The following is a 22,806-nucleotide window of genomic DNA, read 5'->3' as shown; positions in this document are numbered from 1 at the left end:
GGAATCATTTTGTCATTGATGATGAAGAAAGACGACAAATACAATTTTGCCAAATACAAATCTTGGTGTTATTTGTTGTCTTGTGGTGCGTTTGTGTACCTGCACACGGAGTTAAAATAAACCCGATATAATTGGGTTGAGTGGTCTTCTCTGTTATCATTTATACTGTATTATCTTTCAGGACGGCTGTCACTTGGATGGGTTTCATCAGTCACACTGATTGGCTCCTGCTTCATGTTCTAAAGTCACAGAAAGTTCTGACATTAGGGGTAATTCTAACACACCAGTACCAAATACGTTTTGTCACCGCACCTTTTGACTTTAATGATTACATCCACCTTGGTTTCACACTGCTGAAGCTGCTGTGAATCACATTGTTCCACGCCGTTTGAAATATGTTGTGGTTCCAATCAATCTGAGAGTTCCCTGTAAAGAATCTGCTGCATGATTCCTCGCCTGAGCTTGTTGCATCAGCAGGAGCAGCGACTGTAATCTCACCGGCAGCAGGAGCCGTGATTGGCTTCTGAAAGCTTGATCAAAAAGAGAAAGTAAACCATTTTTATTAAGTTTTATAAAACTTCTTGAAATATTTTTTTTCGGTATACAGACAATTGAAAATCAAATATGAGCTAAACAAATAATACATGATGTTCAGGCTTTGACAGAGAACGGTTAAGTGAATCATATGAAACTGTTTGTACCAAAAATGATGTGGGGAATAAGCCACGACTCATATCCTTAACATATACATTTCAGGGATATGGTTTGTGTCCTCATTTTAAAAAAAAGAAACATGAGAAAGGGCGTGAAGGGGTGAATTTGTTGCTGCTTCTCTTCAGTAAAATACTTCATCACTGAGCGTCTACACACGAGTAGGGCTCAGCAATATGTATAAATTAGTATTCACCATTTTAATACTAATTGTGAGAATTGAATTTAATTGTGAATCCTTAAACGGTCCACTTCACTTTACATCCAATGTTTGTTTTTTTTATACCAAAACACGTAATATAAAAGGTCTTCATCTGGTCTACTTATCTTGATGTTTCTTTATTTCTACATTGCCCAGCTCTGCATACTAAAACTGAATATTTAATACTTTGTAGTTTTTTCTCATCCGTTCTTGTAGATATTGTATTTCGGAGTTTTAGGGTTTGATTCTATTAAAGACCAGATAGTCTGTTGGAAAGCAAACAATCTCGTTTTGAAATGTTTACTCAATCTTCCAGGATTTATTTGTAAAACTCAAACCTTGTCCAGTACACACATATAACAGAATTATCTCAAGCATCTGTCCAAATGAATGCATGAAAACAAATGGGAACTTTGAATCACAAAGTTGAAGTCTGTAAACGAGAAAAGCGCTCGCAAACAGGGGGGGGGGGCACGAAAACCAAGGCATGTCTATTGTCTTTTACTACGAGGACGAAACCTATTTAATCACCGTCTCTATGAAGTGTTACTGAAATGAGTGTGCCCACTAGAAACTGTTGACCACATGCCTTCATGAAGCAACATGCACTGAACACAATCTGATGATATCTTCTCTAATTATACAAACACATCGAGACCGCCTATGGGTCAATAAAAAAGCCACCAACTGAAAACCAAAAAAAATAAAACTAATGAATGGTACATCCTCTTCACAGTGTAGTCACAACCTCGGAGAACTGTGAGAGCAAATGGCATACCTTTGCTCACAGAATCCACAATACACCACGCAGGAAGACACTTTGATTGACACGTCCTTACAGCCAACATGTATGTCTGTCTAAGCGTTGCTTCTTTACCCCGCCCCTCCTCCTAAAAAAAAAAAAAAAGTAAAAACAATCAGGAAACAAACTCGTTCTAAGCTGGTGGAGTGGAATCCTTGTCGATCGAGCAAGTGCTGGAAAGATCCAGGCCAACAGAGTCTCTGTTCTCCTCTGCAGAGCATTTTGATTTCACCAAACCTTGCTTCTAGCGTCCCTTCCTCACTCTTGTCTTGCACGATTGCCGAGGGAGGTTTGACCACATGTGCACTCTGACCTAGTGACACAGCTGGGATTGTTCTGTGAATCAACCATGTGGCTGGGTTTGGGTCGGGGAGGGGCATGTGGGTGGTTTTTCTGGGCGAATGCCCTCTCAGTCGGTGGAGAAGAGATCTCCGGCCGAGGGCAGTGGGGCCAGACCCCCGGTCACGTTGGGCAGGAGGGAGAGGTCAGGGAGACTCTGGATGTGGGACTTTAGCTCTTTCCTAACTTGGGTCACTCTCGCCAGTTTCTGCTTATACTCCTGCAGAGGACAAGACGACACAAATGATTACTGATTTACGAATAACAGTTATCACAATATTCTCTCAAAATGTTTTGTAACTTTTGCTTTCTGGCCTGTTTGAAGCACATTTTGGTCACAGACTGTGGTTTTAGAAGACAATTAAGATGCATTACAACTCGGGTCTTATGCGTCTAGTTTTGGCCGTCAGTTCTGAAATCTGGGAACACGTACGGGCATACAAGCAGTCAGATGATCAGACCAGCTGTAAACACGCTGGATTAACTCAACTGATGTCTGACTTTTCTTTGTTATTAATGTTGCCATGTATCCAGATGTCAACAATAATGGTGAGTACAATGATTCTACAGAAAGGAATTATGGCCAAAAGTATGAAAATAGCAAATAAACATAATGTGTAATACACCAGAATTTAAATTGCACATTTCATTTGGTATCAGAAAAAAGTATTAATCTGTGAAGGAGCAACTTTAACACAAACGGATTCGGACAGAGATCACTGTTTCAGTTCATGCTACACTGTTACTCTGCTGCGTCTTGCCTCTAGTTTCTTTTCTCTCTCCATGAGCGCCTCCCTCTGGCTGTTGATGTACTCCGTCAGCATGCGAGCCAGCTGCCTCCGGTCCTCCAGCTCTGCAGCCAGTCGGCCGTTGTACTCCGCCAGCAGCAAACACGCTTCGTCCACCGTCTTCGACAGCTTGTCTGCTGCCTCCTTGTCTAGATTGGTGTCAAAGTGGCTTGTTAAGGTCACAGAGTATGACATTTATTTTCCATTTCATTTCACTTATATTTAGTACTGTATAGCTTCTCTATTGGTCAGCATGTGTTGTTTTATAAGCAGTATCTATAAATGTTCTAAATAAAACTAGTATTATTACTGTAATGTGGACACAATGACATTGTACAGGATATTGCTGTACTACACTTACTGACTATAAGAAGAGTTTATTAGAACATGTCTTAGTAAAATAGTCCAAGAACAAAGTATTTCTTATCAAGCTGAGCTCTCAGGTCTTACCACCGATTTGCTCCAGCAGGGAAACGTCCTGGACTTCCTGCGGCAGCGAGGCGATCTTCTGACGAACTGCTGCGTCGCCTGATGCAGCATTCTCCAAGTCCTGAAGGGCTTTCACCAGCTCCTCCGTCTGAACGCGGGTTAGAGTGTGTTTAAAAGGAATAGCAGTGAAACAAGCAACATTTTACTTGTGAAGGAGGATTCGTTTTTTGTAGTTTGTGCAATATTGGCTTCCTACCAGCTGAGTTGCGGACATGTCTGCGTTATGAGGGGAGGTGTGGCTTCTGTAGTCGTCATCTTCATCGTCTTCTTCTTCTTCTTGGATCTTCTGATAGCTTCGTTTCACAGCCTTCTTCTCTTCTGCGGGGTCAAGTTTAGAAACCAAGCAACAGAAAAAACACCGACACTTTCAATGTCACTAAATAATGTACATGAGACAAAAAGTAGCCTATTCACAACACCAATACTTGTTTAACTTTTTATATTTTTATAAATATATTAATTGAATTGAATTTGAGTTTAGTCACCATTTAGACATTTTTAAATTACGTAATTCAACATTCAAATCACTTCTGACGAAAAGGGAAAAGTTAGTTCTGTCAAAGTGTCCGACAATATGTACGAATATTTCTGTTATAATGTGTGATACGGATCAGTATAAATATTTCATGAGCTGCTTTTAATAATAAGTATCTATATCATTATCTCGGCCCTTGTTTCATCACCCTCCAATGACAATGAGTGTCTTTATTCATCTACTGATCTAATATGCCAATATATAATATAATGCCAATATAGTTTGGATGTAGCCTTACAACAATGAAACGAGTGTGTTGACCAAAATTTATTAACCCATAATCTAGTAAAACTTTGATTTGTAAGTGCTTATTTTAAAGCAAATTTGATGAGTGTGAGCGAGAGAGAGCAAGACCTGCAGCCTTGTAGGTAAGTTTGAATAATAAAACTTGTTTTTCTTTCTATATACTCAAACAGACGTCTGAGTATATAGAGGAAGATTATAGAGGAAGATCGTAGGTATCAAGCACGACCTTTTATTATTAAAGATTACTATAATACTCGTCGTAACTAGTTGCATTTTCCATAACTAAGCAACTAATTTACTTCCTGTTTACACCGGCACCCGAATGCCCCGTGTACGAGAATACTCATGTGATATTCGTTTTCAGGCGTGTTAGTATGGACGGAAAGTCATTTCTAAACGATGCTGAAACGTGTGGATGTAAGTTGTTTTCATTTCAAAAGCCGTGTTTTAAAAGAGAAACGTATTTGTGTGGATGTAGCCTTAGAGTCATCTAACCTGAAGGCCTGGGGCTGTTGGAGTCTTCTATGGCCAGTTTGAGCTGCTGAATGAAGTCTCCTCTGTAGAGGGCTCTCTCTTTCCAGATGTTCAGCAGTCTCTCCATGTGCTTTTTACTGCCGTCATCTGCTTCCCTGCAGGGAGACGGGACAGCAGAGGAAAGAAGACGGCGAAGAAGAAGACGAGAGGATTGAGTGAAAGGTTGTTGTTTGTTACAGCTCAAAACATAGGGTTAGGGTTAAAACATAGCAAAAAGACAACTTGTGCATCGCAAAATAATGTTTGGACAATTGTATTATCAGATCAAAATGTTAGCCTATATTTACCCTTAGACTATTTTACAGCTGGATAGAAGCTCTATGTTAGTTTGAGAGACACCGGAAACCCCATTAGTGGAAACAAAAAGAAGAAAACAACAACGTTCAGCTGTAGCAGCAGGTTGCTGAGTTGCACCACATTTAGATACACTCAATCACTTCCTTAAAAAGCCTCTGGCAGTTAGCACCACTAGCTGCACACACGTTGGCCTGCTCACAAAGACACGCATTACATACACAGGTCATCTGAAAGCACACGGCGGTCACATCACATCTACCTGGCAACATGGGAGCAGGCATCGACAAGGACAGTCTCAAAGTCTTTGGTGAACTCGGGTCCTTTCTTCTTGCTGTTCTGGATGACATCGTTGGCCAGATACAGGAACGTCAGCTTCCTGGAGCTTTTAGCTGGAGGTCACATAAAATCATGATGTCTTAAACATTGAACAAGAAGAGTTCACATTTACACTAGAGCATCGATCTGTGATGGACAATGCACTCTAAGTTGGTTTGCAATTAAATGAAATGATGATTACACCTAGTTGTCTTCAGCATAACCTGTCCAATTCAGCCCCTATCTTAGTAGACTGAGACCAAAAGTACCAATTGGTCGACTCATCAAATAGAAGGGGGCAGCCCTACTATGTGGAAGAATCAGTGTATTAAAATAGGAAAGAAACCTTGTTTGTGGAAGTCCTGGCAAGAGGGAAATGTGAACTGTATGAGGATAAGTTGTTTTTGTCATTTCAGGCGAGTAGGGAACATTTTAGTGAATATCTTGGACTAGGAGAGAAAGGGGATTTTTGGAAGTACCTCCGGTTAAGTAGTAGCACGTAGTAAGCTGCTCACTCAGTCCGTTACACGACTGTCCATTAGGGAGGCCCGAGGCACATCTACACATTGTAAGATCATTCACAGATACTATTCTACACCAGTAAGGCTTCATAAAGTACAACTTGTGTTGGAAATGTAACATAGAGAGGCGGGTACCTTCTTACTCTCATTGTGAGAATGTTCTTTGTTTTTTCCTTTCTAGAAAGAGTTAATTTGAGACTCGTGTAAATGGCTTAGAAAGCCTTTACCAGAATCTCCCCCAATGTGTGTACACGGGGATAAATCAGAGCTACCACCAGGAATATCTAAAGCAGAATTTGATTAAGCGAATCTAGGCTTCGCCACTGGAAGACTCAGACTTGACCAGAATTTAGGGATTGGAATAAGCTGAGGACAGATAATGCTTCCTTTGAATTGGTGATAGCTAGTTCAAATGATAACAAAGGAAAAGTTTACCAGGTCGGAAATATATCAGCCTATTGTTCTATTAAATATCCTTTATAAAATATAAGGGATACAGCATTTAGTATCACATTGTGATGTGTTTTGTTTCCTTTACATGATGTATAACCAATCCAAATAAATATCAACTTAAATGACAGAAAGAAAAAAAAAACCCGACTGTCAACTGATTTTCCAGTATGTCTTGTAACTGTAGTCATAGTGGAATAACGTGTTCTTTGAGAGGAAGTAATGCCCATTTAGTAACATGTTTTCTAAAACTTAAGCTTTAATACAATGATAATACACACACACACACACACACGTACATATATGAAATGTGACCTCTGCATTTAACCCATCCTAAGCATTACGAGCAGTGTGCTGCTGTGAGTCGGGAGCAACTTGAGGTTGAGTGTCTTGCTCAAGGACACTTTAAGATGTAGACAGTAGGAGCCGGGGATTGAACCTCCAACCTCTTTGTTAAATGACGACAACCGCCGCCTTCCTGTGTATTCTACATCCTGATCCAGCTCGGTTCAACTCCTCAGATGTGTTCAGCCATTTGAACAGAATATATCATCAATAAACACCAACGGCATGTCAACATTACTGTAATGTGTTGTTATTTATGCTCCTTTTTCCTTTAGTAGTGTTAGTACTAAAGAATATCCTTTTATAAGTACTATTTAAAAATACAATAACCGTGTAGGTACAGTATTACCAAACATGTTCAGATATTACACTACATTTCAGAGGCAAATATATGTATGTGATGATTTTAATCAAGTTTAACCTTTTTAAATGTTGGACTTTTTACTCTACTACATTTGTCGGACAGCTTTAGTTACTTCTCAGATGTTTTTTATACCTTTCCAGCTCTGTGAAAACCATGTATCCCTATATTTGTGTATTTTAAATGGCAATATTTCAGATGAAGTGTTGTATAATGGGTTGAGAAAATGGACCTACTTTTTGAACTGAATAAACAATGTAAAACCCTCTTAGATCAGCTGGAAAATGCATCAAAACAAAGCTGAAAACAGCTGTTTTTCTGAGTTCATGAAATGTTTTCGAGACCTGCGGTTCTCACAAAACATCAACGCTACAAACATAATATGATGATTTTATAGAATGTGAAGCTGCAGATTAAACTACAACAGTATATCAAGTAGTAAACATTATCACAAACATAAACAACTTACTGCATTAAAATGCAACACATTATTGCAGCGGTAATATCAACCCAAACATTAAGTAAAACACTGACACTGACCTTTTTACTGCAGAATCAATCATTTCACTTTTGATTCTTTGATCAAATATTGCTGCCAGTATTCACTGAATTACTCAATTAAGGTTTTGTATGCAGGACTTTTAGTCGTAGTGGAGTATGTCCACAGTGTGGTGTTAGTACTTCAACTAAAGTAACGTTCAAGGATATTAATATTTCTTCCACCACTGTTTATTACACTTTCTAACAGCTATCCTATGTTCCACATTGACACCGTAACCTAAATCTCTCAAGTTTCACGTTTCTAATATCGTGTTATGTTGCACATAATCAACCACATATATCATTGCACTCTGCAGGAACAGTCAGAACTAGCAGCTCTCACCTTTTTTCAGCTCTCTGTGCCACACTTTGACGATGAGGCCCGAGTGCTTGCGGTGGTGAATGATCCACAGAGACAGAGTCTGGACGCTCTGCTGCGAGCTGCTTAGCTCCGTCAGCTTCTTCTCCAGAGCCGACTCGGAGAAGGACGACATGTCGGTGTACGGTGTGTGTTTACCCCGAGAACCGACTGAACCCGACCCGCTCTAAAGCGAATGAGCTCCTACCTAGTTTGGAGAAACTCGCAGTGTCATCAAAACTGAAGTTGTGGCGCAAACCTGCAGACTTGCAGCGTCAAACTGCCTCCTGGCTCCTGGCTCCTGGCCCCCCCCCCCCCCCAACGTTATGTTTCCAAAGTTATGTTGGCTCTTTCTCTAACTGAATGATCGACCACATCTACCGAACAACCCTGGCATGTGTGCGCTCGTTTATCAGCTGCTGTTTCCTCACTGTCTGTAGTGTTTGTTTACAGACACAGCTAACGTTAGCTAGCCGAGCTAACCAGCCATCTGCAGCCCAGTGCAGCCCAGAGCTAAGCCTGCGCTTGGACCCGGATTAAAAACAATCGAGCGTCTGTAATATTCGTGCAGAGTATGTCTTCAGTCCGCCAACAGATTAAACAAAACTGCTAAAGGGTTGTGGTGAGACTCACAGTTTGTCTTTGCCTGTATAATCAGGAAGATTCCTTCGAAAAAATGGCAGCTCGCACTTTCACCTCGACATGTGCGTCGCACAGTAGTGACGCAGGCAGAGCCCGGCATCAGCCATTGTACCCATAGATGTAATAAAGAACCATGCTGTCTGTACTCAGGAATACAATTCAACCCCTCATATAAGGCTACATAATAACCCACATACATGACAGATCATTAGGTTCATTGCCTCACGGTCTATTTATCGTGGCTGCAGAAATGTTGGCTATTATCATAAAGAACTGTGAGAACTTGGAAAAGCAAGGATGAACATCAGATTCTTGTTGCCATACAGAACATTGAACTCTTTTCAAAGGCCTCTGGACTCTTCTCTTCATCAATATCTACAAATATGTGCTGATTTCTATTCATGAACATGCACAGAGGGTCATGAAAGCTTATACCTGTTAACACTGTGGTAAAATGAATACTGAGCCTACACAACCCATCTTCACGTGATACTATAACGAAACTCATCTTTATGTTGAGCCCCTCAAATTAATGAAATCCAAATGTGATCTTTATACATCTCTAGATATTACTAGAAAAGTATCTGACCAATAGAATGTCTTGATAACTAACAATATTCTTTTGTATTTATTTATTTGTGATTTATTCATGTTGTGGTTTCAATTAGCTGAATGTAGTTTAATTTGTTACATATAATGTTTGTGTTGTCTGTGTAAATGTTTTATGTCTCATGTGGTATCTGTTTAGTCAAGAAGATTCAAATTTGAACATTTTAATGATTGCCTAAATGCATCATTCATTGTGAATAACATGGTTGTAGCTGTTATAAAGCGCATACCGCCACCTACCAGAGTATGTAGTATGAGATGTTGTCCCTGGATTATGAGGCTATTGTTTATGTTGACAAAAAATGCACATTGTGTAACACTGATCCAGAATCAGGTCTCAACTTTTATGATTGGAATAAGATTTGGACATATATGCAGCAATGATTTCAATAAAACTGAGAATTCTGTTACAATTGTGGGTAAAGACATTTTAAAAGGTGCTATATACGAGATCGGGAGCAGTTTAGTGGGGCACATGCACATGCACGGACTTACACCTAAAGCCCGCCTATATCAACAAAGCAAGGAGAAACTCTGATAACAACACACACAGAGGGAAAGCGACTTCATGTTCTGCTCAGGTAGACATTCCTCCACTATATCCTTACATAGTAAATAGTTGTTTGCTGCTTTATTGATGCTCTAAATCCGGTATATTGCCCCTTGAACTATTCAACACAGTCTTTGTGTTTTATTGTAAATCTAATTTTCTTAATGGCCAAATTTTACACAGCGAGAGCATGATGGTCATAATATTACAATAAGTCTCCCTTAATATTCATCTCTTTTTTTAGATTAGATTATGATTTAATTTAACTAAACATAGGCTCTCTTTCAGATCAACCAAAACAATAATAACAATACATTACTGTATTATGAAAAGTTACAATTGCAACTTTTATTTATTGTCCTTTCTTTATTTGATAATTTGTAACACATTATGTAAGTTGTAATAATGTGTCCACACAAAAGGAGAAAAAACATCAAAACAAGCATAAGGTCTTTCATTTTAAAATGATCCTCATGAAATTGCCAAAAGGTTGCAAAGTACACTGTAAACAATTGCTGTTAACCTCCATCTCTACCTCCCCATCTCCACCCAATCTTCACAGATCATCATCTTCATCAACTCATCATTCTATCAGCTTCATCAGCCATCACCATCACCGCCAGTGTCTGAACCCCACGGGGGGATTTATGTTGCTGCTGCTCAGGGCAGACGCCCCTCGATCACAAATCTCCCTTTAGAGTCCAAGTGCCAAAGACTCTGTCAAGACTTTATCATCACATGTGATGAATAATTATCTGAAGCTATTATTTTGTATTAATGGGTCTTCTATGTAGATTTTAATTGAATAAACTATGATTAAACTATGTTAATATTAGATTATTGTTATATTTGCTCTTAAACCAATCCTTGTTACGTGTTAAGAATTTACTATTTCAGTTATTTCTCTAGCACTCATAGGAGAGATATGTACAATAGTTAATCTGAAATCTATGTTTTGTGAAAGCTTTCTGAAGAATATAATTAAAGCAGCTGCCGGACATGGATGTTTAAATAAAAATCATAAGAGTTCATAAAAGCTATTACTAAATACTTTTTTTGTTGAAAATTGGAAAGCTTACACAGTGTAAATAGTTGCACTCAAATCTTTTTGTTTGTACAGACATGGACATTTGATATGTCCATTTGCCTCCATAATACTGTGGTTGACAAAATGCACAATATTCCTGTCAAAACAATGGGTTTGGGACCTGCACACAGGTAATCATCAGGCAAATTAGTTAGTACAACAGGTGTTTAACAAAATGATCCTCAAATGTCAACCAAAATGCAAATTCAGCTGCACCTGCACAAACCTTTCTCATGACATTTGAACTAAAAATCTAAAAAACTAAAATACAGGTACTAATAACATAAATCAATGAAGGCTCTGCTTTAGTTTCCCATGTAAGCCTTGCCGGCATCAACAACAAACCTTTTTCACAACAAGAGGGGCCGGGGTTCTCTCCGGGTTCACAGTCTAAAGAGCTGCAGCTTAGATTAAATGAAGACTCTAAATTGTTGGGACGTGAACGTGAATGGCCGTCTGCCTGTATCAGTCCTGAGATAGTCTGGCGACCTGTCCAGGGTGTACCCCGCCTTCGCCCAATGTCAGCTGTGATCAGCTCCAGCCCCCCTGCGACCTTGAACTGGATAAGCAGATAAAGATAATGGATGGATAAAATGTCTTTGCAATGTTAACTCATCATTTTAAAGTGGAAAACCTAAAAAAAACACCTGTTAAAAATGTATTTAACCAGGTAAAATTCTTGTGGAAATTAAAATGTCCTTTTTTATCTTTTGTCCAACATTGCAACAAAATACTAAAATTGTAACTGGTAAATAAAAACAACCGTTAAATTGCCACAAGTGAAGGACCGATGGTCACTAATGTCACTTAAAACATGTATAATTAGTCTCTAAATAGGAGATCAATGTATTATTACACATACCCAATAATGTCAAAGATTCAATCAGAGTGAGACTTTAAAAAAGAGCTTGTTTTCCATTTGCATTTCTAACTTCAGGAATAAAGAAGAAAAGCTGAGCAGTGTCTCAATTGATCATTTTAAGTAAAAGGTACAAAAACTGTTAATGTAGGTAATGTAAGCTGCATCCAATGAATGTGTCTTCTTTTATTGGGAGAAGGCCAGTAGTTAGCTGTTATAAGTTACATACTGTTATCAGAACAATACAAACATTTAGGCTCCATCATGTGTACTGCAGATATAAATGATAAAAGACTAAGAAAGAAGTTGAAAGAAAAGTTTGGACCCTTTTAAAATCTCCAACAATCCACCTATGGTTCGCGGCCCAGTCTTTTGGAAAGAGTGCTCTAACAAATGGAATCATAACAGTTACGTTGCTACAGTACGACAGGTGCATTCAGATTTACGGCAATGGCATCTAAACATTCAAACCATATAGCTTTAAGGCAATAACAGGCTTTTAGATAAGCCACTGCATGTGACTAATACCTAATAGGGACCAGATAATTAATTAATATCGACCCTTCTGAGGTTCATCATGTGAAGGAAAGTTTCCAGAAGACAAAAGAAAAATCAACTTGAAATGATTAATAGTTCTGCACTGAGCCAAAAACTGTGTCCGTGTTTGCTCTGGTTTACATTTGTATGTCACTTGTCAAAGATTAATAGAATTACATGTGGCTTATTACATGTATGCGTTTCCTTTTAATGGGAGGGAAACTCAAACAAATCTGACATGCAAATACTCTTGACTCAACACTAACACTCCCCAGAAAGATGCAAATGTGATCATCCCTCCCCCTATCAATCAATTAATAAACAGGCCCTGATCCATTCTGCAAAGAGCTTCCGCAGCAGCAGTGTGTGTGAGGTGGAGGTGAAGTATGGATCTGTATGGTGCTGTGCTTCTTTCCTTAGGCTGGCTGATGCTACAGTCGGCTGATGGGAAACTGGATTACATCTCTCAGGGACAGGGGATGCAGCTCCAAGGCGACTTCTTAATCGCTGGACTCTTTCCTCTCCATTACGCAGATGAACCAAGTGCTGCTTTCCCTTCTTTGCGTCCGTGCAATGTGTGAGTTTCACTGCTAGTCTGGCTATAAAGTCATCCAAAATGTTGCTATCTTGACATGTCTTAATTAATTTCCCCGTTGTCATGTTACCCCTTGTAGAGGTACTCCCAACAAACACGGATTTCACCTTTTGCAAGCCATGAGATTTGCTGTGGAACAAATCAACAACGGCACCGGACCGCAGCCTCTTTTACCAGGGGTGAAGCTGGGCTACCAGATGTACGACACCTGCTCAGTAGCTGCCGGTATCCTGGCCACACTGGACCTGCTGGAGCAGCAGGCTCAGAGCCCATCTACATCTGAGACAGGGGGAGACACAAACTACAACAGGGAAAAGGCCGTGGCTGTGATTGGGCCAGACAGCAGCAGCAAAACTTTCACCCCCGCTGCTTTACTGGGGGCCTATCTTGTACCACAAGTAAGTTATCACCTGGAAGGTTTCAATCATGGCCTCTTGAATTATTGCATACTCCACATGACATGAAAAGGCATCCAAACAATGCAGAATCATTTGTTATAGGCTCTTCCTTTCTTTTAGATCTCTTATGAAGCATCGAATGAAATGCTGAGCAACAAGCACCTCTATCCAGCCTTTTTCCGCACAATTCCAAGTGACAAGAACCAGGTGACAGCTATGATCCATCTTCTGAAACGTTTCAACTGGACCTGGGTCGCTCTCTTAGGCAGTGACAACGCCTATGGCCTGGCGGGCATGCAAAGCCTGTCCGAGCGAGCACCACACCACGGCATCTGCATCGCCTACCAAGGAGTCATCCCCGCGTACGGAGATGACACAATCCAGACCATGAGGAACATAGTGGAAAGCATACAGAAGACCAAAGTCAACACCATCGTGGTCTTCTCCAGCAAGTCGAAAGTCAAGGACTTCTTCCCGTTTGTCATTGAGCAGAACGTGACAGGTAAGGTGTGGATTGGAACAGAGGACTGGTCAGTGTCTAGTCTCATTTCAGGGATACCTGGGATCCACACCATCGGCACTGTGCTCGGCGTCTCCATCAAATATACAACCTTATCTGGTTTTGAGGAGTTTGAGAGAAAGGTAGTTGAGGCTTCAATGGAACACACTGACACCCAGGAAGTCTCTAATGTTACCATGAGCCCAGGCAATGACTGTCTGAGCGCAGACCTGTACAGCCTCGCCAGGAAGAAGTTTTCTCTGGAGACATATGACATCACCTCCTCCTTCAATGTGTATAAGGGAGTGTATGCTGTGACTCATGCTCTGCACCGAGCACTTGGTTGTGATTCTGGAGAGTGCCAAAGGAAGACGGTGTATCCGTGGGAGGTGAGCAGATGTCAATTTGTGTTTTTTTGCAAAGAATAAAATCTCTCAGAACCACTTTGTTTGTTTGGAACTGATGTTTCCTTCTTCCTCTCCACCTTAGCTGCTCTGGTGGCTTAAGGAGGTGAAATTCTCTCTGGAGAACACTTCTGTGTACTTTGACATAAATGGTGACCCGCCAACAGGATATGACATCATTTTCTGGGTTTGGAGGGGAACTGACTGGTCAATCAGAGAGGTGGGCTCCTTCAGCCCAGATCCCATTACGCTCACAGTTAACGCTGATCAAATTGAGTGGCACAACGCGGGAGACTCGAGAACAGTACGACCTATTGCAGAATCTTTGAGTAAAGTGTTTGTGTGTAAATCTTAAAAACTCTTCAATTTCTTATATAATTCAGTGCAAAAATGGTGCAACTATCGGTGAGAAATATGCAAAACATAATAAAAAAACAACCTAGGATAAAGTGTTTGTCAGCTGCCTGCTTAATATATTTTGAAAGGAAACATTAATAATAATCAGACATTCAAACTTAAAATGTTGACTCCGAGTGAATCAAAATTAAATATTATCTTTGTTGAACCCTGTTGGTTCCGTCTAGGTACCGCTGTCCATCTGCTCTCCACCTTGCCCGAGAGGCCACAAGAAGCTGCTGACAGGGCAACACGCATGCTGCTTCGACTGCCAGACCTGCCCCTCTGCTACTTTTCTCAATATAAGTGGTAACATAAAGACACACGGAAAAAAAGTCAATGCACTAGAAAAATATTCAGACGAAGAAAAAAACTGACAAAGTGACAAATTCATTTGTACAGATTAAGAATATTATGCAGAATTTAGTAATTCATTGTACAACCCAATCAAGCATCATCAGTGGAGTGAATGTGTGAAGCATGTGATGGAGGTTGTTGTACAATGGGAAAGCAAATTAAACAAAACAGAAAGATATCCAAAAAAGTAATTTAAGTGCACTGAGAGCATGAAAGAGCAGACGGATGTCCCACTGCACCAGTCAAGACAAAGATCACACTGGAGACAGGAAACGACTTTATCTGGTGACTGTAAAGACTTAATAAAAGGCAATTTTCTTCTTTATGATTATTCCCTATTGATCTACAAAAATGACCATTACTCCAACACACCAGTATTTTTCAGCTGTTGTGCGTGAGGTTGTCCAGCAGGTGGTGCTTCCTACTCATACTATGTCCTCCTGACAGCCCTATAGGGATGCCAACTCCCTTTGCCTAGCAAAGGCCTAAAAACCCTTTCTGCTCTAGACCATAACATTCTCTCTTGATGACTAACCCATTTTTTAATTTGAATTCTTGTCACATTGGGCAAAAAAACAACAACAGCCCAGCTTTTACATCTATGCTGTCGCTCTTCCTCAGAATCCACTACATGCGAGCCGTGTCTGCCGGAGGAGTGGGCTCCCCCTGGCAGCGAGCAGTGTCTGAAAAGGACTGTCCTGCTGCTCGCCTGGGACGCCCCCCTCTCCATCGCCCTGCTCTTCTTTCTGGCCACCTGTCTTCTCATGACCTCCACCTCCGCAATAATCCTCCTGCTCAACCTGGACACGCCTGTGGCCAAGTCTGCCGGAGGCCGCACCTGCCTCCTGATGCTGGCAGCCCTGACTGCTGCTGCAATGAGCTCTTTGTGCCATTTTGGCCAGCCGTCTCCTCTGGCCTGTATCCTCAAGCAACTTCTATTCATCTTCAGCTTCACTGTGTGTCTGGCCTGCATCACTGTCCGCTCCCTCCAGGTCATCTGCATTTTTAAATTTGCATCCAAACTGCCGCCAGCCTATGACAAGTGGGCCAAAAACCACGGAGCAGAGTTTACCATTTTCCTAGTGTCCGCCACCGCCTTGTTCATTTCTGTAATCCGTGTGGCCGTCAACACTCCCCAGCCCTCTCAGGATCTTGAATTTTACAAGGACAGCATTGTGTTTGAGTGCAGTAACACCCTCTCACTTGTTGCAGGCCTTGAGCTCGTCTACGTATCGCTGCTCAGTGTCCTCTGCTTCTCCTTCAGCTACATGGGCAAAGACCTGCCAGCCAACTACAACGAGGCCAAGTGTGTGACCTTTAGCCTTATGCTGTACATGATCTCCTGGATGAGCTTCTTCACTTTCTACCTCATCAGCAGAGGCCCGTTCACTATGGCCGCGCACGTGTTCGCCATACTCCTCAGTGTCGTGGCCTTCCTCGGGGGCTACTTCCTGCCCAAAATTTATATTATTGCCCTGAGGCCGCAAATGAACACTACTGCCCATTTCCAGAACTGTATTCAAATGTATACCATGAACAAACAATGAGGATTGTATTTATTTCAGTTGATGAAAAATAGATGAATTGTATGATGCAGGAATACCAGGTAAAATAACTGGAACAACACAGGTTGAGTGTTTCTTTTAAATCTATTTAACAACTGAGTTTAAAACATGAATTGTACGTGTACAAATTGTACTTGATTGGTCTGTGTAGGGGAGAAGAAAATACAGTAATAAACTTTATCTTTGTGTTTGTATACATTTAAAAAAATCAAATTTAACTTATCTTGGAGCTATTCATGCAAATTATTGATGAAAACTGATGAAAATGTCTATGTATCTTTGGACATCCATGACTTGTTTAATCATAATAAATTTGTAATTTGATTACTTATTATAGCTCCAGTCATTGTTCAGCAGTACCAGTACGCCATGACAGTGTGACAGTGATGGGTTGTGCATGTAAACCCATGCACAACCGAATGGAAACAGATAAGCACTGTAGTCTCAGAGGCTTTGAACACTCCTGGTTTAAGAAAGATACGCTAGCCAGAAACCAGATACTGTGGCATCATGTAAACACCTCGCCAGGTCCCTGAACATTCTTAGTTGGTCTATAGTGGCTGAGGTGCTGCGAAATCAAGAGTAAAACTGCACAGAGATCATTAGAAACCTGGATACTGTTATGGTTTCTCACGTTGAATGTAACCAGGATCAGTCTCAAAACCGGGATACTAGTGTATAATCACAGGACCCGAACACTGAGGCAACAAAATGGAATTCAGCCATCATTAACTTTATTGTTTTCACTTTTTCCTACCATTACATGTCAAAATGACTGCTGTGTCAAAACTAAACGTAAGCTGCGTTCCAAATCGCATGCTTTTAAAAAACTTTTAGGACATACTGCAGCTGCCCTTACAACCCACCGTTGCATGCAGTATGCATTCAATTAGGACGTCCTAATTCCTCATGACACTGCACCTTTGACCCTCTTGCACATATATCTGGCTGCACTGAGGATTGTGGGTCAAAATAGCCAGAAAAGCATGCTGGCTTGCATACGTCAAAATGCGACCAGATGCAGTAGGACATCCTGGTACTTTTGGCATACTGCATTTGACATACTATGTATTGGTATATTACATATTTTTCTGGCATACAAAGTAGTATGGTAGTATAGGAACAATTCTGATTTCCTTGCATTGATTCATAAACCAAACACTAATTGACAGCTTAATTTGAATCTTAATCAGCATGCAGTCAGCCACCACCACTAATTAATCATAATTATAAGAAATGACACTAAATACTGTACATGGATGTGTGTATGTTGGAGGGGATAAACAGCGCCCCTGGTGGCTGTACTAGAGACTGTCACGCTAACACTGATTTTTGAAATGTAATTTTATTTTTTTACTGGAAAAAGAAAAATGAAGAAAATTTCTGAGGAAGTCTTACTGGTTTCTAGAATATTTGAAACCAAAGTATTGGTCAAAAACCTCACAGGTATCTATAAAATCAAATCTTGATCAACAAGTGTATGTATTGGTGAAAAGACCGTCTTTCTGTTGTTTTGAGATTTCTTTTATTTGTTTAAGACATGTGATGCTTTTATAGTTTAAAAATGACGGTTTAGGTCGACAAAGCAAGCGACACGATCATATTTCCAGGGATCTGACAACAAGTGGCAGCTGGTCACAGATCCCTGACAACAGCATTGTATGACGTAAACTCTCACTGCATATCAAATAAATGCACAATTGGTCTGCGTGCATGTGCAACCACACAAACACACACACACACATACAAGCACACACACACACACACACACACACACACACACAGTGCTGCTGCTGGCTGTTGTTTGAGAGGAGAGATGAAAAGGCCTTTTGTGGCTGGGAGGTCAGGGCTATTGACCAGTAGATGTGTGAGTAGAGTCCAAGCTTGGTTTTCCCACAGTCTCTCTGTCCACTCACGGCTTAATACCCTCGGTCAACAATAGAAGTGTGCCATGGGTGAGCAAGCAGGAGTTTTATTGTCAGCACACTAAGGACCAAAGCAATGTCCTGTGGGGAAGATCTCAGGAATTCATTTGACAAGCTTCTCGATCCATTTCATTTTGGAAAAATGAATAGTCATCATCACACAATATTCAAAACATGTTTTTCATCTGGACATCAAAAGCTTGAACCATCTTTTAGACTTTCGGTATGTTCATCTGAGCGATACAGTGATCAGAATTGTCTACCTTAAGACTACAACAGGACACCAAAGATGTCCCAGGATACAAACAAACACTGTGAGCAACAAATCACAGCCTACAAGACAACATGCTAGATGCCGTTACAGTGAATCTGCAGGTGCAGAATTTGTTGTTTGATTCAGTAATATTGCATTTATCATTAAAGTCCTCACATCATTATTAGTTTGTGTAAAATTGCCTCATGTAGACTGAAATTTAGGAGATATATAAAGATGAGTTTTTTTAGACTTATTGCAATGGAGTTAACGCGACAAAATGAAAAATTCTAAATATCAAAATGAGTGGAATAAATTGAAGAAATGTCTTCGTTTCACACTAGCAATCCAATCAATTATAACATGCCTACTTTCAATACCTTTTCCCTGGATGCCACTATAATTAAATCCTGTTTAATTATTCCCTGGGAGCACATGAGGAGATGCTGCCTGTGTTCCCCTGTGTGACTGGAGCGTGAGATAAGCAACAGCTCCTGATCAGAGACTGACAGCACATCATTCTCAGTCTGATATACATCTTGGGAATGGTTTTATCTCTACTGTTCAGCCTGTGATTGCTTCACCTCCAAGTTATTGATGTGTGTCCCATTGTTACAAATCCCAGCCCTCCATGGCTTTGTTATGCTAATAACTCACTATAAAATGAAGAGTGGCTCCTCCTGGAGAGGTCAACGCGTTCAGTTTCAGCCTGAAGAAGCTGCTTAATTCACCTGCACGGACATGGCTCCCTGCTCCTCCAACTGCTCCTCTATTCACCTCAATAGGATCTCTGAGAAAGACCACATCAAAGTGAGTACTGGATTTTAAGGGCTTTGCATCAGCTTGTGCAGTACAAATGTCTGATTGGTTATTGCTGATTTGAATCATGAGCCAAACCCACCTGTCTCCTCTTCCACAGTTAAGAAAACCTTTTGTGGAGAAAGTACGCAGAGATCGCATCAACAGCTGCATCAAGCAACTCAAGATCATCCTGGAGAAGGAGTTCCACAAGCAGGAGCCCAACTCCAAGCTGGAGAAAGCCGACATCCTGGAGATGACCGTGAACTTCCTGAGTCAGCAGCTGCAGTCGGGCCTCTGTAAGAGCGACTACAACCGAGGTTACTCTGTGACTCCTCTGCAGGGCCTCCAGCAGCAGAAGCAGCAGCTCCATCAGGCCCAGAGAGTCAGCAGCTCCTCCCCGGTCTGCTCCACCCTCAGGCCCACCACGCTGCAGGACAGCAGCAGAGGCACCGTGTGGAGGCCTTGGTAGAGACTCCCTGTGCATTCCAATACCTATACTGAACGTCTAATGCAGTATGCCAAATACACCAAGATGTCTTACTTGGTGTATTTGCACTTACTAGTCCATTCACATTTTGCAGTATTCATCCAGCATGCTCTTCTGGCTATTCTGAACCAGAACCCTCTGCGGAGTGAACGAGCAAGAGGGTCAAACGTGTAACATTATGACGAAGCAGCGTGTCCCAATTGAATGTATGCAACCGTACGTACTTTGTAAGGACAGCTGCAGTGTGTACTAAAAGTAAAAATAAAAAGTATGCAATGTGGAACGCAGCGTCACACTCAGACCTGAGGGGACTCTCCCTCAGTATGTAGGAAAACACATTTCCAGCCTGTTCACTCGTGGTGTTACTCAATGTTTTTAGTGTTTCATCATGTTGACGAAAGATACGTAAGAGGGATTCTATCCTCCTCATCCCAAATTCACACTGGAGATCATTCACAACACATGAGCAACACCTTCTGTTAGTGAGACAATATCACAGCATCCTCATGCCTCACAGTGAGGTTATTATTACTGTTGCTTTATGTAACTGAAAATAATGTTCATTAACTTGTTGTGAAGTTTAAAATGTATGTCACATTATAAGAGTGGTTTACTGAACTTGTCTGTTGTGACTTATTTGCCTTTAATAAAGGAAGAATGTGTTTGACTAAATGCAGGTCGTTTGTGTATGATGTGTATTATTTTGTAATGCAGTGTTGTTGGCAATAGGATAATCGTGAAACGCATGTTAGTTTTAACCCAAACTTGACATTTCAGTAAGTAGAATAAGAATTGGAGAAACCAGCAAGAGTAAACTAGATTATGAGTATCCAATTTAAAAACCAAGCCCTGCGTTGCCAACTCTTTTCCAATGAAAGTAGCTAGCAGCACTAGCTCCAAAAGTTGCTCAATCTAGCAAGAAAGTCTCCAAGTCTACAACACTGACTCCCCTTCAGCCCCCCCCCCCCCCCCCCCACCCCCACCGCCCCCCTCCAATCCACTCCCCCAAAATCATTGTGAACGTAAACAAGAACATGGCTATTGTTAGTACTCACAGCCGTTAAAGAGAATTTCAACAAATATAACAACAAATGTTTCTAAAATACCGTACCTAACTAAACTTTAAATTTTGATTTTGATCAAATACGTTTTTATTTTTTTACATTTTGTGTAGATCTATTAATTGTGAATATAGTATGTAGGCTTTGCTTTTGAAAAAAATATGATTTAGTGTTTTATGTGTGTAATTGTGTGTTTTCTTATGGCTGGTTGCTTTTTAAAATAATTTTACTTTTGATTTGAATTATTAATTTGTGATGCTTTTTACAAGAAGTGCCAGTTCTTTAGTCAATGGAAAAAAACCACATTGCCATATGTAAATCTATAAATTCCAACTGATGCGTTCTCAGCTTTTAGTCAAAGATATTATTTTATATGCCATTCAACACTTTGCTTGTGTGTTAATCTGTGTACATGTTTTCTTTATTCTTGGAATGAGTTCTGGATTTGCAATTCGAAGAAATGCTGTCATGTGTCCTATGAAAGGATATGAGGAAATGTTCTATACTAGTAGTCTAAGCAAGACTTTTAACTTGAGTATTATGTATGTTTAAAAACATTTGTGATATCTGTTGCTTCCTGACCAAACATCACATGACCTTTTCCAAAATTAAGACAAGCTTAGGACAGTTTTATGTAGAAGTTAATCATGAAAATTAGCAAGAATGGTATGAACATTTTATTTATTTAAAAAAAGGGAAAGTTATCACCATAAAGAGCAATTATTTTAGATTTTTCGAATAACAATATGAATACTTTCGTTAAAAAATCTGGAATCAGTGTTTTTTTATTGATTGTATCTTTTTATTTTTAATTGTCATACAAATGTTAGAAATGCGTTTTAAGAGCCTAAATGTTAGAGCAAAACAGCAATATCAACAAAAATGTTAATATGAAAATCCATTTACAACATACACACCATAATTATCATCCATACAATTTGGCATAGACAATTCAAAACAGAAGAGAAATATTCTCAACAGCAACTGTCAGTATAACAGATACCGTTACATCAAGCAGCCCAAAGATAAACTCCACTGGAGTAAACAGTCATTTCACAAGATTCGACAAAACCGTCATCACTTAAAATCAACCTCCAGCTTTAAACACAAAGGAAAAGCAAACATCAAATGTGAATCAAATTAAAACAAGACAACCTTCAACTATGAGAGCCTTCGTGTTTACTACTTGTCCATCAATGTGATGAGTCAATAAGGAAACCCATCATCAATGAACAGGCTGGAAATATATTTCCTACGTATTTGAGGGAGAGTCCCCTCAGGTCTCGGAGTGTTTGTGTGTCAAAGTCTCTACCAAGGCCTCCACACAGGGCCTCTGCTGCTGCTGCTGCTGCTGCTTTCCTGCAGCGTGGTGGGCCTGAGGGTGGAGCAGACCGGGGAGGAGCTGCTGGCTCTCTGGGCCTGATGGAGCTGCTGCTTCTGCTGCTGGAGGCCCTGCAGAGGAGTCACAGAGGCCTCTGTGTTGGGTCCAGCAGACAGGAAGTGCACAGAGTCCCTCCAGCAGTTAGAGTAGCCTTGGTTGTAGTCGCTCTTACAGAGGCCCGGCTGCAGCTGCTGCCTCAAGAAGCTCACGGTCATCTCCAGGATGTCGGCTTTCTCCAGCTTGGAGTTGGGCTCATGCTTGTGGAACTCCTTCTCCAGGATGATCTTGAGTTCCTCGATGCAGCTGTTGATGCGATCTCTGCGCATTTTCTCCACAATAGGTTTTCTCAACTGTGGAAGAGAAGAGAGATAGGTAAGCTCATGATTGAAATCAGCAATAAACAATGTGTACATTTTGACCATACAAGCTGATGCAAAGCCCTTAAACTCCTCTGCAGTACTTACTTTGATGTTGTCTTTCTCAGAGATCCTGATGTGGTGAAAAGAGGAGTAGTTGGATGAGCAAGGAGCCATGTCTGTGCAGGTGAAGTTGGCATGGACTGCAGTG

At 40.6% G+C, this 22,806-nt stretch overlaps 4 protein-coding genes across 4 annotated transcripts; 2 read left to right on the top strand and 2 right to left on the bottom strand.

Annotated features, from left to right (window-relative positions):
• Positions 1–544: 544 nt before the first annotated feature.
• rprd1b (regulation of nuclear pre-mRNA domain containing 1B) lies at positions 545–8,512 on the bottom strand. The gene is made up of 7 exons (XM_031845347.1): positions 7,819–8,512; positions 5,203–5,332; positions 4,608–4,741; positions 3,528–3,649; positions 3,293–3,419; positions 2,816–2,991; positions 545–2,274 (listed from the first exon to the last, which is right to left on the bottom strand). Exons 1-7 carry the CDS (start codon positions 7,967–7,969, stop codon positions 2,125–2,127), a joined length of 990 nt encoding a protein of 329 aa, XP_031701207.1. The 5' UTR covers positions 7,970–8,512; the 3' UTR covers positions 545–2,124.
• A 3,991-nt stretch (positions 8,513–12,503) lies between these two features.
• Positions 12,504–16,313, top strand: tas1r1 (taste receptor, type 1, member 1). Its single transcript, XM_031845876.1, has 6 exons — positions 12,504–12,694; positions 12,792–13,110; positions 13,231–13,998; positions 14,099–14,317; positions 14,598–14,718; positions 15,388–16,313. Exons 1-6 carry the CDS (start codon positions 12,504–12,506, stop codon positions 16,311–16,313), a joined length of 2,544 nt encoding a protein of 847 aa, XP_031701736.1.
• Positions 16,314–19,250: 2,937 nt separating this feature from the next.
• On the top strand, positions 19,251–19,779 carry LOC116381880 (transcription factor HES-5-like). Its single transcript, XM_031844356.1, has 2 exons — positions 19,251–19,319; positions 19,429–19,779. The coding sequence occupies exons 1-2, from the start codon at positions 19,251–19,253 to the stop codon at positions 19,777–19,779; spliced, it is 420 nt and encodes a 139-aa protein (XP_031700216.1).
• A 2,219-nt stretch (positions 19,780–21,998) lies between these two features.
• her12 (hairy-related 12) lies at positions 21,999–22,788 on the bottom strand. The gene is made up of 2 exons (XM_031845887.1): positions 22,704–22,788; positions 21,999–22,589 (listed from the first exon to the last, which is right to left on the bottom strand). Exons 1-2 carry the CDS (start codon positions 22,770–22,772, stop codon positions 22,167–22,169), a joined length of 492 nt encoding a protein of 163 aa, XP_031701747.1. The 5' UTR covers positions 22,773–22,788; the 3' UTR covers positions 21,999–22,166.
• Positions 22,789–22,806: the final 18 nt, after the last annotated feature.

This window comes from Anarrhichthys ocellatus, unplaced genomic scaffold (genome assembly GCF_004355925.1).
Source record: "Anarrhichthys ocellatus isolate YVR2014 unplaced genomic scaffold, GSC_Weel_1.0 scaffold5, whole genome shotgun sequence".
In the NCBI taxonomy this organism is placed as follows: domain Eukaryota; kingdom Metazoa; phylum Chordata; class Actinopteri; order Perciformes; family Anarhichadidae; genus Anarrhichthys; species Anarrhichthys ocellatus.
This window is presented reverse-complemented; position numbering and strand designations above follow the sequence as displayed.

Coding starts and splice junctions, on each gene's coding strand:
- her12 (XM_031845887.1), bottom strand. CDS start 22,772: ATGGCTCCTTGCTCATCCAACTACTCCTCTTTTCACCACATCAGGATC. Junction 22,590..22,703: donor CTGAGAAAGACAACATCAAA/GTAAGTACTGCA, acceptor TCTCTTCCACAG/TTGAGAAAACCTATTGTGGA.
- tas1r1 (XM_031845876.1), top strand. CDS start 12,504: ATGGATCTGTATGGTGCTGTGCTTCTTTCCTTAGGCTGGCTGATGCTA. Junction 13,111..13,230: donor GGGCCTATCTTGTACCACAA/GTAAGTTATCAC, acceptor CCTTTCTTTTAG/ATCTCTTATGAAGCATCGAA. Junction 14,318..14,597: donor ACGCGGGAGACTCGAGAACA/GTACGACCTATT, acceptor GGTTCCGTCTAG/GTACCGCTGTCCATCTGCTC.
- rprd1b (XM_031845347.1), bottom strand. CDS start 7,969: ATGTCGTCCTTCTCCGAGTCGGCTCTGGAGAAGAAGCTGACGGAGCTA. Junction 2,992..3,292: donor CCTGCTGGAGCAAATCGGTG/GTAAGACCTGAG, acceptor ACACCAATCTAG/ACAAGGAGGCAGCAGACAAG. Junction 2,275..2,815: donor AGAGAGAAAAGAAACTAGAG/GCAAGACGCAGC, acceptor TGTCCTCTGCAG/GAGTATAAGCAGAAACTGGC.
- LOC116381880 (XM_031844356.1), top strand. CDS start 19,251: ATGGCTCCCTGCTCCTCCAACTGCTCCTCTATTCACCTCAATAGGATC. Junction 19,320..19,428: donor CTGAGAAAGACCACATCAAA/GTGAGTACTGGA, acceptor CCTCTTCCACAG/TTAAGAAAACCTTTTGTGGA.